Genomic DNA, 15329 nt, shown 5'->3' with positions numbered 1-15329 from the left:
TTCAAAAATGCTTTCAGGTCAGATAACCAGAGAAAATCTACTGTCTTTAAATCCCAGTAATACGCAATGTCAACATGCTATAGAAGTAGATAGGTGGCTAGGACCCATTTCCTGTATACCGTGTAAACAAACACCACAACCCTATGTGAGGTTCACTCCGAAATTCACACACAAAACTATTAATGGAGGCCTAATCAATGCACGCTCTATGTGTAAGAATGCACTACACATATATGATTTGATCGTAGAAAGCAATTTGGACTGTCTTATGGTCACTGAAACGTGGCTAAAAGACTGGTCCAATCCAGACATTGTATGTGCACTCCCACCTGGCTACATGATACAGAGACTGGATAGACCTGTACAAAGAGGAGGAGGGATTGCTGTCATACATCGAGAGACCCTCATATGTAGTATTCGGGAATTACCTGATATTAAAGGCGCTGAATGCTTAGCTTTTAATTTACAAGCCCATGACTCCTTTACGTTCTCGGGGGCATTAATTTATCGCCCACCAGGACAAACAAGCCGTTTTCTTGATAGTTTGGGAGAAGTACTTAACAGTTTGACGCTTAAGGCCGCCAATTTCACCTTATTGGGTGATTTAAATCTTCATCTTGACAGCCTTAGCGACCCAAATGTATTACATTTTAAAGACACAATGCATGTGTTGGGGCTCACAATTCTCATGAATGACCCAACACACACAGCTGGCCACGTGTTAGATTGTATCTGCTCTAATCTTAATTCTATTAATGTCTCCACGCCCTTGCTCCAAACCTGGACCGACCACAAATTTATAGCATTTCACCTTAAAACGGAAGAAATTAAGACTGTAAAATCAGATAAAATCAGAAATGAGAAACCAACTCCATGCTGGACTAAAATCATTGAGCACCCAGATCTATTTGACTGGGTCAAAGAGAATAAACCAGAGATAGTAGGAAATGCTGTTATTGATAATCTTAGCTATGAAAGATGGATGAGAGCTATAGGTGAGAAATTGACTTCTGGAGGAACCAAAAAATCTACATCTAAACAAGGGAAAATCTCAGCTCCCTGGTTTACGAAGGAACTAAAAGATACACTACAAACAGTTCGTAGACTTGAACGTAAATGGCGTAAGCACTATGATGATGATGACCAGGTTAACTTTAAAATAGCAAGACGGAACTATCACGCACTTATTAAACGCACTAAAACAAATTATTTTACAAATAGAATAGAAGCTTCGCAGAATGATCAAAAGGAAATCTTTCGTATTGTTACTAGTTTCCGAAATCCCAAAATCCTATCTCAGGATATACCACCATCACAGATTTTTTGCAATGAGATTGCAAATTATTTTGAACAAAAGATCGTTAACATTACGAAAAACTTTCCAGTCATCCCTCTAAACAATGAAAACAGCATACAAGGAAATAATCCTGGGACAACCAGTTGGAATACCTTTGCCATGATTGATCAGGCAGACACTCTACAAACTATGTCAAAAATTAAATCAGGATCGCCACTTGACCCATGTCCCCCTTCATTGGTTCATGCGATCAAAGAAGAGGTAAACCCCATGATTAATAATATTATCAATGCCTCACTCCAATCTGGAGAAGTCCCCAGTACATGGAAAACTGCGATTGTAAAACCATTGCAAAAAAAGATTTTACATGATCCCACTGTCCTAACGAACTTGCGACCTATTTCTCAACTCCCTGCACTCTGTAAATGTGCTGAAATCCTGGTTAACAAACAGCTATCAACATTTTTGGAGGTAAATAACATCTTACACCCCAACCAGGCAGGTTTCAGAGCAAACCATTCCACAGAATCAGCACTACTATCCACAACAGAAACCATAAGAGCTGCACTAGATCAGGGGAGTAAAGCTGTCTTGATCCTCCTTGATCTATCGGCAGCCTTCGACACGGTGTCCCATGCCATTCTATTACATCGCCTAGCTGAGGCTGGCATAGGGGGCACCGTATTGAATTGGTTCACAAATTTTCTGTCACATAGAAAACAAATAATCAGGTTAGGACAATATTATTCAGAGGAGAAGGAGATTGGTTCAGGGGTGCCTCAGGGCTCTAGTTTGAGCCCTACTCTATTCAATCTGTATATGGCACCCCTGATCAATTTAATTGCCTCCTATAATGTTAATACGGTTGCATACGCCGACGACACTCAATTGGTCCTTATCCTAGATGATGATATAGATAAGGCCGAACGGGTCCTAACAGAGTTGTCTGACTGCGACTTTCAACTGGATGCATGATAACCACCTTAAATGCAACTCTGCTAAAACAGAGATCCTACCATTTGGGAAAAACAATCTCTTTTCTCCACACACCTGCTGGCCATCTGATGAGGAAGCTCCCCCAAATACCATCAATGCAACTCGTAACCTGGGCATAACATTTGACAACATGCTTTCCTTCAAACAACAATCCAAAGAAGTAGCGGCTGTCTGTTTTAACATCATAAAAGGCCTACGCAAATTCTTTGATTACCTGCCGCTGTCTGCCCGCCGAACAGTAGCAATTGCCTTAATTACATCAAGAATTGACTACTGTAATAGTCTGTATGCAGGGGTGGCAAAATCCACCCTGCATAAATTACAGATGGTTCAAAACGCGGCGGCGCGGCTGGTCTTAAGGTGGCCAAGAAAATCGTCAGCGTCAGCTGCCCTGGACAAGTTGCATTGGCTTCCCATCCAGAAGCGTATATTATTCAAAATCCTTGTGATCACATTTAGGTGTTTGCACAAGCGTGGCCCAAAATATCTGTCCAACATATTTCACAGATATTATCCTACTAGAGTACTCAGGTCAGCCACGGCCAATCTGATGACTGTCCCCAAGTTTAGACTTGCCACTAAGGGCGGAAAATCACTGGCAGTTCTTGGAGCCAAAGCCTGGAACACACTCCCTACGCACCTCCGCCTAACCACATCAGAACAGATCTTCAAAAAATTTCTAAAAACCTGGATCTATGGTCTGTCAGAATCAAAGTGCAAAACTCTGGTCTAACGACACATAACAACTTGAACTCAGAGAAAAAATATCTGATAATCTATCAGCTATGAAGTCAAAAGCGCCAGGATGCTCCCTGGAGTGACAGAGCGCTATACAAAAACCCCCAAACATCAAACATTTGTGATTTTCAGTTTTATAGTCATTTTATCATTTTCCAGGTTTTGCTTCTTATATACTATAAGGCTGTTACCTTTCCACAGGTAGTTTTCTTTCTTCATATCCATTCTCCCTGTTATAGTGATGTTATTGTTGTTCGGGTAATCACTCAATATTCTATTTATTGATTATTTCGCTTCTGAATGTTGTCTATTTGTTTCACTGTTCTCTATCTTTAGATTGTTTCTGATCATTTTCTTTCTGTTTCCCTTCCATTGCATGATTTCATGGTGTTCCCTCCTTGTCTGACGCTGTCTTTCTTTTTGCGCATGATAACTTCTGATCTCTGTTTCATATTGTTTTTCCCTCCATGTTCTTTTATGGTTTTATACTATGCGTTTGACCTCCTCAGGGTATATTTCTGTTTGTAGGCTTGCCTCAAAATTGTTACCTTTATTATGATGGTCCTTTTCCCAATGTATTCCTTCCCTATATTATACTCGTTACTTGACGTAACATTATTCATTTCCCTCAGTGCTCATTCCGCTTTGGATACTTTCATATATTTCTTAAAATAGGTTCTTGTATTTTCCTATGCTTTTATTCCCATGCTTTATTATCTATACTTTCTATTCCCTTTTCTCCCTCTCTTTATGATGGTGTTGGATTTCTTTCTTTCTCTCATTTAACCTTCATATTTCTTTCATTCTATCTTTCGTACCTCCTTTATTATATAATATATCTCATTTTCTTCCATTTCCCTTGCTTTAATTTTTTTTTCTTTTTTCTCCTCCTGTTATTCTCTTATTGTATGGTTCTTATATCATGAATTTTTCCATTTTACTGCCTATATTTCATGATAATGGTATATAGTTTTCCATATTTTTCTTGTTGTAATCATATTTTAACTGCCTTTTACGTGTTCAGTTTTATTACTTGTTCCCTGGAGCCCCATTCTTCTTTGCTCGGAGGGGGTCCGGCCTCCCTTGGTGCTGCTGTAGGTGCACCCAGACCCGTAGTTAACAGTCTAGGTTTCTTTTTTCTTCTTTCTTTTCTTTCTTTTTCATTTGCTTCTTTGCATCTTTAATAATTTCTCTCTTTCTATTCATATTTGCTTTCTCTGTTTCACTCTTGACTCTGCCTTTATAAACTACTCTCCTTTTTCTTTTTTCTTATTCCTCCGTGCCCAGAGTAACAAACCTCTTCTCTTTATTTATTTTCTCTTTCCTCTCTCATCTTCTTGTTCAGTTTAACTGTCATGTCCTCTACCCATCCATTATCGGTGATTTCATGGAATGTTCATGGCCTCACCCATTATATCAAACGAAAGAAGGTTCTTTCTTATTTGCATTCTAAACATGTAGACGTTGCCTTACTGCAGGAAACCCATTGGACGATATTGAATCTAGTAAACTTAGCAGGGATTGGGTAGGTAAAGTCATTCATAGCAGTGTTTCTAAACCGGACCCCACTAATCCCAACCCTGTTCGTAAATGTGGTGTTGCCATCCTTTTTCGAAAGTCACTTCCTTTTACGATTATCAAGACATGGACTGACCCGGATGGTCGGTATGTATTTGTTAAGTTGAAACTTGGAAATTCTTTCATTTGTCTTGGTTCTGTCTACGCTCCATTAGGTTCCAAAAAGCTATTTTTTCTTCAACTTAATCGCCGCCTCACAGAAATAAATGCTACCCAATTTCTCATTGGAGGTGATTGGAACTTGCCTCCAGATCCTGCCCTTGACAGAACAGGTTGCCTTGATACCGTAAATGCATCTGATAGGGCCATTTTGCGTGACATTCTTACCGATACTGGTCTGGTTGATCACTAGAGACTCAGCCACCCTCAGGATAAAGAATACACATTCTTTTCTTCTACTCACGGTACATTCTCCCGTCTCGACTACTTTCTTCTTTCGCAACATACAGTCCGGCTAGTTACAGAATCGACCATCCTAGAAGCAGGCGTTTCTGACCACTCCCCTGTTTTCTTGTCTCTTGATCTGGGTCTTTCCAGTCCGGGGCGCAAATCCTGGCGTTTAAACATTAATAAATATAAGACACTGTTGGACCTGGGGTCTCCAAGTCACATAGGGTAGCTTGGCACTAAGTAGGAAGGCCTAACTCCAAGGTACATATGTTAAGTTTGCGTCACACCCTTTAGTAACAAAACGTCCATCCACTCAAAAATAAGGACACTACACCAGCTTTAGGAAAATACGGATTGCTTTATAAAAGTTTTCTTAGTTTCTTCTTCTTTTAGCAGATCCAAAACTTAATGTAATTAAGTTCACTCAAACTACTGTTTTACATTGGCAAGGTTATCATTTACATCCTTCTATAGGTTTTGTGCATTGATAAGATTTTTCAATAAACGCTCTTATACCCCTTCCTAGTGATAAGACTTTCTTAATTCAATTAAGCTACACCTCCACATATTTAATTTCAAGAGTGCAGGCTGACATGAACTGTACTCAAGATGGCTCAGGGTTAACAGTTTTGTTGGACGACACCATAGGTAGAAGTACCCTTCCTCCTGTTACATATGAAGAAGGATTCAATCAGCTGTTAGGTTGGGAGAAAACAGGCAGGTTATATCACATTGACACTGGTCATACCCAAACCCCACTCAAAAAAAGAGAAGACTCTGGGTCTCACACATGCGCAGCCCTACCCTGTAGATTCCCCTCTCTCAGCTCGACTTACCTCCCTCCAATAACTATGGAGAATCAGCTGGTCTAGTATGCCTCTACTTCTCTCAATAGTCACTCTCGCCTGAGTAACCCTGGAGCCAGCCGGGGTCGTTCTGAGGGGTCACTGCTGGTTACGTCTAGGTGCAATTCTGCTCAGTTCTCCTGGTCTGTCAGTGTTTTTGAGCTAGTCCTGTTGTTCCTGTCGCTCCCCCCACCTTCCCGGCTTACTTTGCAGTGTAGCTCTCGAGATCCAGTTACCGTCTGTTCTCTCCCTTCAAGGGCCTTTTCCGTCGTGGATGGGGGTATCCGGTTCTCTCTCCTGACAGGAGAGCAGACTACCTCCCATGCGCGTCACACCACAGCGCTCGGCAGACTTCCTTGACAGGAGGGCAGGCGTTCTTCAGAGCGCGACCCGCAGCAGCGCTCGGCGGACTTCCGCACGCTCCTCCTCGCCGACTCCTCCCACAGCGAACTCCGCCTGTAGCCTCCTCTAACGTCACCGGAGCCTTGCCTCTCACGTCACCGGAGCCTGCCTCTGGAGCACTTCGGCCGCGCTATCAGCTGTCATGTGCCCTCTCACGCCTCCTCCGAAGGAACGGATGACAGCAGGTCGGGACACCCGCATGGTAGGCTTCTCTTATCAGCGTCCGCAACTGAGACCCCACACAGCGCACTTGCAGGGGGCCGCTCTCGCAACTCGGCCAGATGGTTTTCCTCCGATAGCGGCAGGGAAGGATCAGTTACACGCTGGGGCTGTATCCACGCCAACCTCCGCTTCACCCTACTCCTCACTCCTTGCTGGGCATTCAGGAGCAAGCACGGATATATAAACTGATGGCAAGTGAGGTTACCACGGAGACAGGGTTCGGTCGACAGACAAGGGGTCACGTCAGCCTAGAAGGGCAGCCTGCCCACAGGTCGATCTCTCCCCTCTCAGTGCGTGCTCCTCCTCGCTAAGTCGCCTTACTCCTGACCAGTCCCACCTCACTCTTGCTCTGCCCAAAACCCTAAAATGGCCGCCCTGGTTCTAACCTTATATAGGCTGACCTCAGGCTACCAGAACCAGCTAGAAGGTTCTAGAGCATCCCTAGGCTATCCTATGGGCCCCTCTCCTCCAGTGTCCGTTATGGCAGTTACTGGCCACCATTTTGTGTATCTAGGCTTTACCTCAAAAAAAGGAGGGATTTCTGGGTCTGAGAGGAACCATGGGGTCAAGGAGCACCTAACCCCCCCCCCCCCTGGTCAACACTTGAAAAGTCCGGTGGACATCAAAAATAAAAAGTTGGAGGGGCAAAAAGGGGACGAAAATAAATAATTAATTAGGAGGGACTACCCTAAGAGCAGACAGGTCTAACAGACACCATCAGGTAAACTTCTCCTACAGTCGCACCTACGGGACTACCTTTTGAATAATGAGGACTCAATCCCCTCTAAAAGAACGGTTTGGGCAGCTGCTAAGGCAACTATCAGGGGCCAACTTATGTGGGACGCTGCTCTATATAACAAGAAAAATGCTGCCAAACAGGCTGATTTGGAAAAAGACATTGTCCGACTTTCCCAATTATATCTTTCGAAACCAACCCTTCAAAATCGTAAATTGTTGGAACAGGCACGCATGTCTCTCAACAGTCTTTTTACTTCTAAGGCCGAATATGCCTTACAAAGGATGAAAGGGCGTCACTACGAGCAAGGTGAAAAAGCTGGCCGGCTACTGGCTGCGCAATTGCATCGGAGGGAGGCTGCTATGGCAATTCCCGCCATTACATCAAGTTGTGGCGATATGCTTACTCGACCGCAAGAAATCGTTGATGAATTTGCTTCATTTTACAGATCTCTCTATTCACTAAGTACTCACATAGACACGTCAGATGTCCAAATTTTTGGATACGGTACATCTTCCACTACTCTCTGATGATGGTAGAGCTCTACTTGACGGAGCTATTACGAAGGAGGAAATTTCCTCAGCTATTGCTACCTTACCGTACCATAAAGCACCAGGTGAAGATGGTTTCCCCCCTGAATTTTTCAAGTGGACTTGTCACAGTATAGTTGATATTCTACATGCCGCATTTGCAGAAGCCACAGAGGACTCCTCTCTTGGTTCTATTTCCAACAAGGCCATCATAGCTGTTTTAACAAAACCCGGTAAGGATCCTCTGCTATCTGGTAGTCACCGTCCTATCTCTTTTAAACTCTGATGTTAAGATTCTTGCAAGTATCCTCGCATCACGGCTTCGTAAGGTTTTACCTTCTTTAATCCACAATTCACAGGTAGGCTTTGTTCCTTGTCGCTCATCTCGAAATCATTTACGTACTCTCTCTCATGCCTTATGGTCAGCTAAAAATTCTTGCTAGTGATGCCATTCTCCTTTCTTTGGATGCCGAAAAAGCATTCGATCGTATTGAGTGGGAGTATCTTTTTACCATAATGCAACGATTTGGTTTAGGCGACCAATTTATAGCTAAAGTGCGTCTGCTATATGATAGTCCTTCAGCTCAAGTTAACTGTGGCGGTTTCCTTTCTACTCCATTTCCAATCAGGCGGGGTACTCGTCAAGGTTGTCCTCTTCCCCTCTTCTTTTCCTTCTGGCAATGGAACCTTTGGCTGCTGCAATAAGTCAATCACATGCAGTGGTTGGAGTTCCTCTTCCAATTGGTCATTCAAAAATGTATTTATACGCGGATGATATTCTTCTCACACTTACCGATCTTCCCCGTTCTCTCCCTGCTCTTCTTCGTATCATAAATAATTTCTCTTCTTTTTCCGGTTATAAGATTAACTGGGATAAGAGCGAAGCATTGCCTATGTCCATTGGTACTACAAAAGCTGCAAATTTCGGTTTACCATTTCACTGGCAATCTTCCCGCCTTAAATATCTAGGAGTATTCATTAACAGAGGATTGGATAATATAGTTATGGACAATGTAACACCGTTGATTGCGCAAATGCAACGAGATTTCGATAAATGGAAAGTCCTCGGCTTATCTCTTTGGGGGCGGGTTCAGGCGTCTCACCTTAGCCAAACTAAAATCCCACCAATTACATGGTGGCTTGGGTCTCCCCTCTATTGAGCATTACTCACTCGCCCTCCATCTTTCACAACTTTCCTTCTTTTTGCCCAAGTCTAAAGACATACCTCAATGGTTCCCACTTGAACGTCACTTATTATCTTCTAGTCTTGGCTTGTCCCTTTTATATGGTAAAGGTTCCAGTTCTTCCGACCCTAAAAATCCTATCTTATCTGCTATGCATAAATCTTGGCAAAGAAGTCATCGCTTACTTAAATCCAACCCGTGGCTTCATGTCAAAGCCCCTTTATGGTCCAATTCGTCTATTCGTGTTCGTGGTCGCATGATATCATGGCCTTTGTGGCAAGAGGCTGGTGTTCATCCTTTGGAACAACTGTTCCATGACAATAATTTTAAATCTTTCTCTCAAATCAGTGAGGAATTCCATTTACCATCCATACAATCCCGTCAATATACTCAACTTCAACAAGCCATCACAACACATTTAGGTTCTCCACCCGATTTGTTGGCCGTATCTCCTATTTTATCTTATTTACATCTGTGGGGGAATCTTAAAGGTGTGACTTCTGGTCTAGTCAAAACTTTCCTGCATCCTCTCTTTTCGCAACCCCTCTCGAAAGCTCTTCAATTAAAGTGGCAATCTCGCTTATCAGTTACATATTCCATTACTCAATGGGACCAAATTCTGGAAGGTTTACATAAAGGTGTCCGAGAGGCGCGTCTCAGATTTTGCATTTTCAAAATCATCCATGAATGGCACTGGTCTCCATCTAAACTACATCGTGCTAAATTGATGACACACTCTTTGTGCTGGAGATATTCTGCTTCTGGTTGTGATATTACACACATTTGTGAATGCCCCCATACTAGATCATTTTGGCTTTTTATTAGAAAGACTCTGGCATCTATCATGTCATTCCCATTACCCTTTACTTCTGCAAATATCATTTTACATGATTTTCGAGGTCTTCCGACATTGTCTAAACCGCAAACTCGTCTTCTTCGTACTGCCTTGGCTACGGCCAAAATCTGTATATTGCGCCATTGGAAGTCTTCCTTATCTCCTTCTCAGGAAGAGTGGCTGGTGGCCATGGTAGAAAAACAGCCTCTTATGAACGTGTAATTTATAACTTGCAAGATCAGGCTTCTGTTTTTCTTCAAACATGGTCCCCATTCATAGAAGCCACGGTGGATAATGATTCTGTTTCCATCCCTTCCTCCCCAACGTCTGCTATCCCTTCTTAATTATTTTTATTTATATTTCTGCCTTTGTGTACTCTTCCTGGTTTTATCCTGCTCCTCAATCCTTTTGATTTGTCTTGGTCTCCTCGTCTTCTCTCTTTTCTCTTGTTACTCTGGGATTCTTTGTTCATTCTTTGTTCTTCCTTCTTTTCTCTTTTCCTTTCATTCTTTCGTTTTCTTCTTTTCTGCTATTTTTCGCTACATAGCTTATTGAATATTTGCTATTTTGCTTTTTCACATTTAATATATCCTATGTATAATTATAACATTTTCATATCTTATTTTATTATCTATTTACTTGTATACGTATTTCTGTATTTTCATCTAAAAATATTTTAATAAAAAATTTCAACACAAAACCAACACCTAAATAAAACATTTGTCATTTACAATACCAATAGCTCAAACTTTCCTAATGCGAAACCTATTGCATTGCAAATGCTTGTTCCCTCTTCTTTCCCTCCGTTATACTTCTCAATCCAAATAACTGACTAGTATCCACCACTCACATTACTTTCACATTTCACTATACTAATTGTTTATGGGTTCCGGAGTAGCATGCTACTCACCATAAAGCGTTTCAACGCCTCGTCCGGGGCAATTACAATACAATACAATCTACAACTGTGTTGATGCGGGGGGGGGGGGTCATCGCCACGTCTCTGGCAGTGGTCCGCATGCTGCCTGTAGCTCCTGGGAGGCTGCACGTCTGACCATGATTCTCGTCCGAGCTGCAACCAGCTCCGCGGCTCCCACCGGTCTCCACGTTTCTGTGCTGGCTACTACTTTTTAGGCCGGGCCTGGCGTTGCAGCGCATGCGCTGCTCGCTTTGCAAGGCATGCTCTATTTGGGTAAGTGGTGTGGAAACCCGCCCATATTTTTTATTGGCTGGCGTCATCGTCCATGGTAAATGGTGGCTTACGATTGATAATGAGACTTCTTAGTCCCTCCTTGTTACTTCCCTGTCTCCGTTTTGGACCGCCCATCAGGAGTGGATCTTTTACTTGCGGCATTACACTGTCTTCTTCAATTAGTCGGTAGGCACTTTTTTTTATTCGTCCAATGGCGACAGCTTGTTTTAAATGATGTCTGAGGTGATGAGCAGCATTTTCAATTATTCTATTTATACACAAATACGTATTTGTACAAATACAGGCATTGAACGTTCTGAACCGAGCTGAAGCGAAGAATGTAAGACAATCACGATTAGCAAGTCACTGGCTGTGGCTCCATTCATGCGAGGAGACAGAATCCAGTCACTGCCAAAACCGAGGTGTCACCTGGTGCTTGGATACTAGACGCCATGATCACTCTACTCAGCGGTGCTCGTGGTATACACCAACCACGGATGACAGGGTGTGCCTCTCGTCAACAAGCACGTCTTAGGGGAAGGTGGTTAAACCGATGTGGCAGGGGCAAAAGTACCTCCTAGGTACATTTAGTTAGGTAGAAAAGTCTGTAAAAATCAGTATTAAAGACTGTTTATTTTAATTTTAGATTAACTATATGATGGTACTTTCCTGACGAAGACACTTGGTGTCGAAACGCGTTGAAGAAACCGTCCCTACTTCACCTTTACCATCATTTTAAAATTTTATGTTTGTCTGTTTTAATTATTATGTATATGGTTTTTAGAAAATATATGCATTTTTTGTGTAATTTGTATTAAGAAAATTATTAAATACTCTGATGATTTTTTTATAAAAATCGTTTTTTAGTAAAGTGTCATTTTTAATTTGCTGGTTTTCTTGCACTTTGGAATTTTGGTTTGCCTGGGGTTGTTACTTGTCATTATATTGCTTGCCCTGACCCAGGAAATTGAGCCACAATCAGGGGGTCCTTGTTATTTACCATTCATTTACACTTTGTCCATTCCAATATCCATCAGGGCAGGAATCTTCATTGTTTAACATTGTCCTCAAACTTCAAAGAGGAAACCTAAAAGGGAGATGTTCATGCCCAGACCCTACATAGAACAAGCATTGGCATAGTCAATAGGTCTCGCCTTTGGGACCTTATAAGTGTTTAGCCATGCAAATGCAACAGTTAATGTTGCTGCAGTAAAGATATTATGCTGCATAACTAAATACTTATAAAGTCCTAAAGGTGACACCTATTGGCTATGCCAGTGCTTCTTTCCTCTGCAGCAGGTGTGTGGAGGCTGCATTCGACTCTTCTGGTAAATCCTTGGGGGTTGTTTTACAGCCTTTACTCCTGATGTTTCCTGCCATTTCTGAGATTGTCTTGGGGATCTTTGTCTCCCTTGTGGGGGTAGTGGTCTGAGGCTCCTCCATGCTTCAGCCATGGCTGGGCTTCCTCTAGCCAGCAGGGCCAGAGATTTAATGCAGTGCAACTACAGTGAAAGGGCCATCTATTGAAGAGGAATACACTGTCCTTTTTACCCAGTCCTGCATCATTAACAGTCACTAACAATAAGCATTCTAGATTCCGCTTGGCTTTTGAGACATTGTGACATCGTTTACTGGAAGTCTGCTTTCGAAGAAGGAGCGGAAATATTGAGCTACACTTGTAAAGTAGTGCCTTATATAAGTTCTCTAGAAGGATACAATCAGTAAATAGCATAAGGTGAGAAAGGATTCTCGTCGGGACCGAGCATAGAAGTGATAATGGGTTATTTTGATGGCTGCGCTGTCAAACCACAGACTCAAAACATACTTGGGGGCTGGCAGGTATTTCAATAGCATGTGTACACAATTCATATTGGCGATGCATCAGTTACTTGTAGGAAAATAGTTATGATATGAGGAAATGCTTATGATAATTTAATTATTGGTACTATTTTTGTCGACCATGGAAGTATGTTAGAGTTAGTTGTCCCTGCCAGGGCTCATTTGTTGTCTGTTTATCTCTTATGCCAGTTGGCCTCCATCACCGGCTTTTATTTTATACCTGATATTTAATTTATGTCTCTTAGGGGTTTGTATAATGGTGGAGTGTGCAAATGTCTTAGATGTTTGTGGTGTTTGATATTTTCAGAACAAGATGTCTGGTCCGATTAGGTGAGAAAACTGGTTTTGTCATATGACCTTGAATGTATTTTTAATGTGATATAATCTAATGTCCTAGTGCTCAGTGTGAATGCATGATTGAAAGGGAAATGTGAACTGTTTAACACAATAGAGGGAGGGCACCATCAAAATGATTATCAGACTGATGATGACTTTAAAACAGGAGTCATCGCCAAACTTCTTTAAGGTGTTGTCACCTCCCGCATTGACATCACTCTGCTGGAGGCCTGTATCATTTTACACAATCTGGTTATCCTAAGAATAATTCTGTTGTGAACGAGAATGGGCAACTCCTGCAATTCCTCCACCATAACCATTAACTTATGGTACAGTCTTGGCAACCGCTCTAACGCCAGCATCATTGGACAGGACAGGCCCTCTGCAGTCTGTTCCTCCCAGACAGCTTGCAGGCTGCCACTTAGTCACACACAGGCTTCATGGGGGGATCCCAAGCTCTGCTTGTTTGAAAACATGTTCAACAGTGCGAGTGTACAAGAAGAGTAAAAGTCCTACAGTTCAACATGCTCTTCACACCTTGCAGTGCAGTAGTCTGAAACTTGCTTGTAATTGAGATATTTCAGTAATAAAACACTCCTGATCACGTACATGTTTGAGGAAACATCTACTTCTTATACTACTGCACCAACGCCAGTTAAAATACTAGAAAATGGTATTGTCTACTACAGTCCTCCTCACCACCAACAGAAGATGTGTGCCCTTATCATTCTTATTCTTGACCTCTAGTGTTCCTCTCGACAGACCACAGGATGCTATGTTCCTGGCATAGGTCCATCTTACTTTAGGCTGGTGCACAGCGCAAATATATAGTGGTTAATTGAAGTTCATGTGTATTAAAAAATGTTACAATATTATGTCTGTATTTCTTTTTAGACTTTTATAAAATTACCAAAAATTCCTTCAACATTACAATGGGTGAATGCAACAACCTCCAGTTTGTCAGTCCATTTGCCTTTGAAGCTATGCAGAAAGTTGATGTGGAGCGTCTTGCGGCTCTAAGCGACCCAGAGCTGAGGCTCCTCCTCCCCTGCTTGGTTCGGATGGCTCTTTGTGCCCCTGCTGACGAAAGCCAAAGCTGGGCTCAGGACAAGAAACTCATTCTTCGACTCCTATCAGGAGTAGAAGCTGTGAACTCTATAGTGGCACTGCTATCTGTAGATTTTCATGCCTTGGAGCAGGATGCTAATAAGGAACAGCAACTCAGGTAATGTGTCTCTAATTTTTGCACAGATATTTGCAAATCCTTTTAATAACATGCTAATTAAATGAATTTGTTAGGCTGTTAAAAAGATTAATTTCTTACTTTTGTATATTGTGTAACCTTATTATTTTGGAGCACAAATGTGCATATTAATGAGCGAATGTGCAAAAAAACAACCACATATGCATTGATGAAACGCAAAACTCAAGTGCTTTGGACGCAAAACCACATTTCATTGCTACGCAACAGTATTGCCTGTTACTAAAAAATATGGTTATTATATAAATGTGTCAAATTTATGTTGAGCACCCATACCCACCTTTTTCGGAATGACAATCCTTCGAGAATTGAATATTACTTTTTCATGTGGGATCCATGTTGCTGCATTTTAGTATTTACAAATGACCAAAAACATTGACGCACTATTTAAACCATTTTGTATTTTGGAGTTACTGTTTCTTCTTTTATCTACTGCAAGAGTTTATAAATGACTACTTTCTCCCAGATATAATGATATACAAAAATGGACCTATGTTAAAAAAAATACTGCAGCTTTGCAAATTGTAGCTTTCCGTCTTATCTGTAGATCAGGCACTTGATTATCAGAATTAAAGCCTGTATTAAAAGCACTTTGTTAATATTTCATGTTTATTGAAGCATTGATAAATAGTTTTTCATATAAAGCTACAATGCTGAAAATATTAAGAATTAAAAGATTTTTATAGAACAGTGTCATCTTAAGGTGCTTACATTCGTTCATATATATCACTGTATTAAATTATACACCAAAACCTTAATCTTTCATCCTTTACGAGGCAGACTCTCAATAACCGGACAACCACTACTTATTATTGAGGAAAAGAGAAAAACTGATGTCCTTCAAGAAAGCATTAAAAGATGGGTACTTAAGAAAGCATTTTCCCTATCGTCCCTTTCAGATTGACTGCTGTGTGTTCTCAGGCACATTTGAAGTACAAACAAAGAATC

At 41.6% G+C, this 15329-nt stretch overlaps 1 protein-coding gene across 3 annotated transcripts in view; it reads left to right on the top strand.

Annotated features, from left to right (window-relative positions):
* Positions 1-15329, top strand: part of INTS2 (integrator complex subunit 2) — a 280966-nt gene that overhangs the window by 7511 nt on the left and 258126 nt on the right. For all 3 annotated transcript variants that reach the window (XM_078679818.1, XM_078679819.1, XM_078679820.1), the window contains exon 2: positions 14015-14345. In XM_078679818.1, the coding sequence (XP_078535944.1) occupies positions 14053-14345 (293 nt within the window). In that variant the 5' untranslated portion in view covers positions 14015-14052. The remainder of the gene's footprint in view (positions 1-14014; positions 14346-15329) is intronic.

Source organism: Lissotriton helveticus, chromosome 3_1 (assembly GCF_964261635.1).
Source record: "Lissotriton helveticus chromosome 3_1, aLisHel1.1, whole genome shotgun sequence".
Taxonomy (NCBI): domain Eukaryota; kingdom Metazoa; phylum Chordata; class Amphibia; order Caudata; family Salamandridae; genus Lissotriton; species Lissotriton helveticus.
This window is presented reverse-complemented; position numbering and strand designations above follow the sequence as displayed.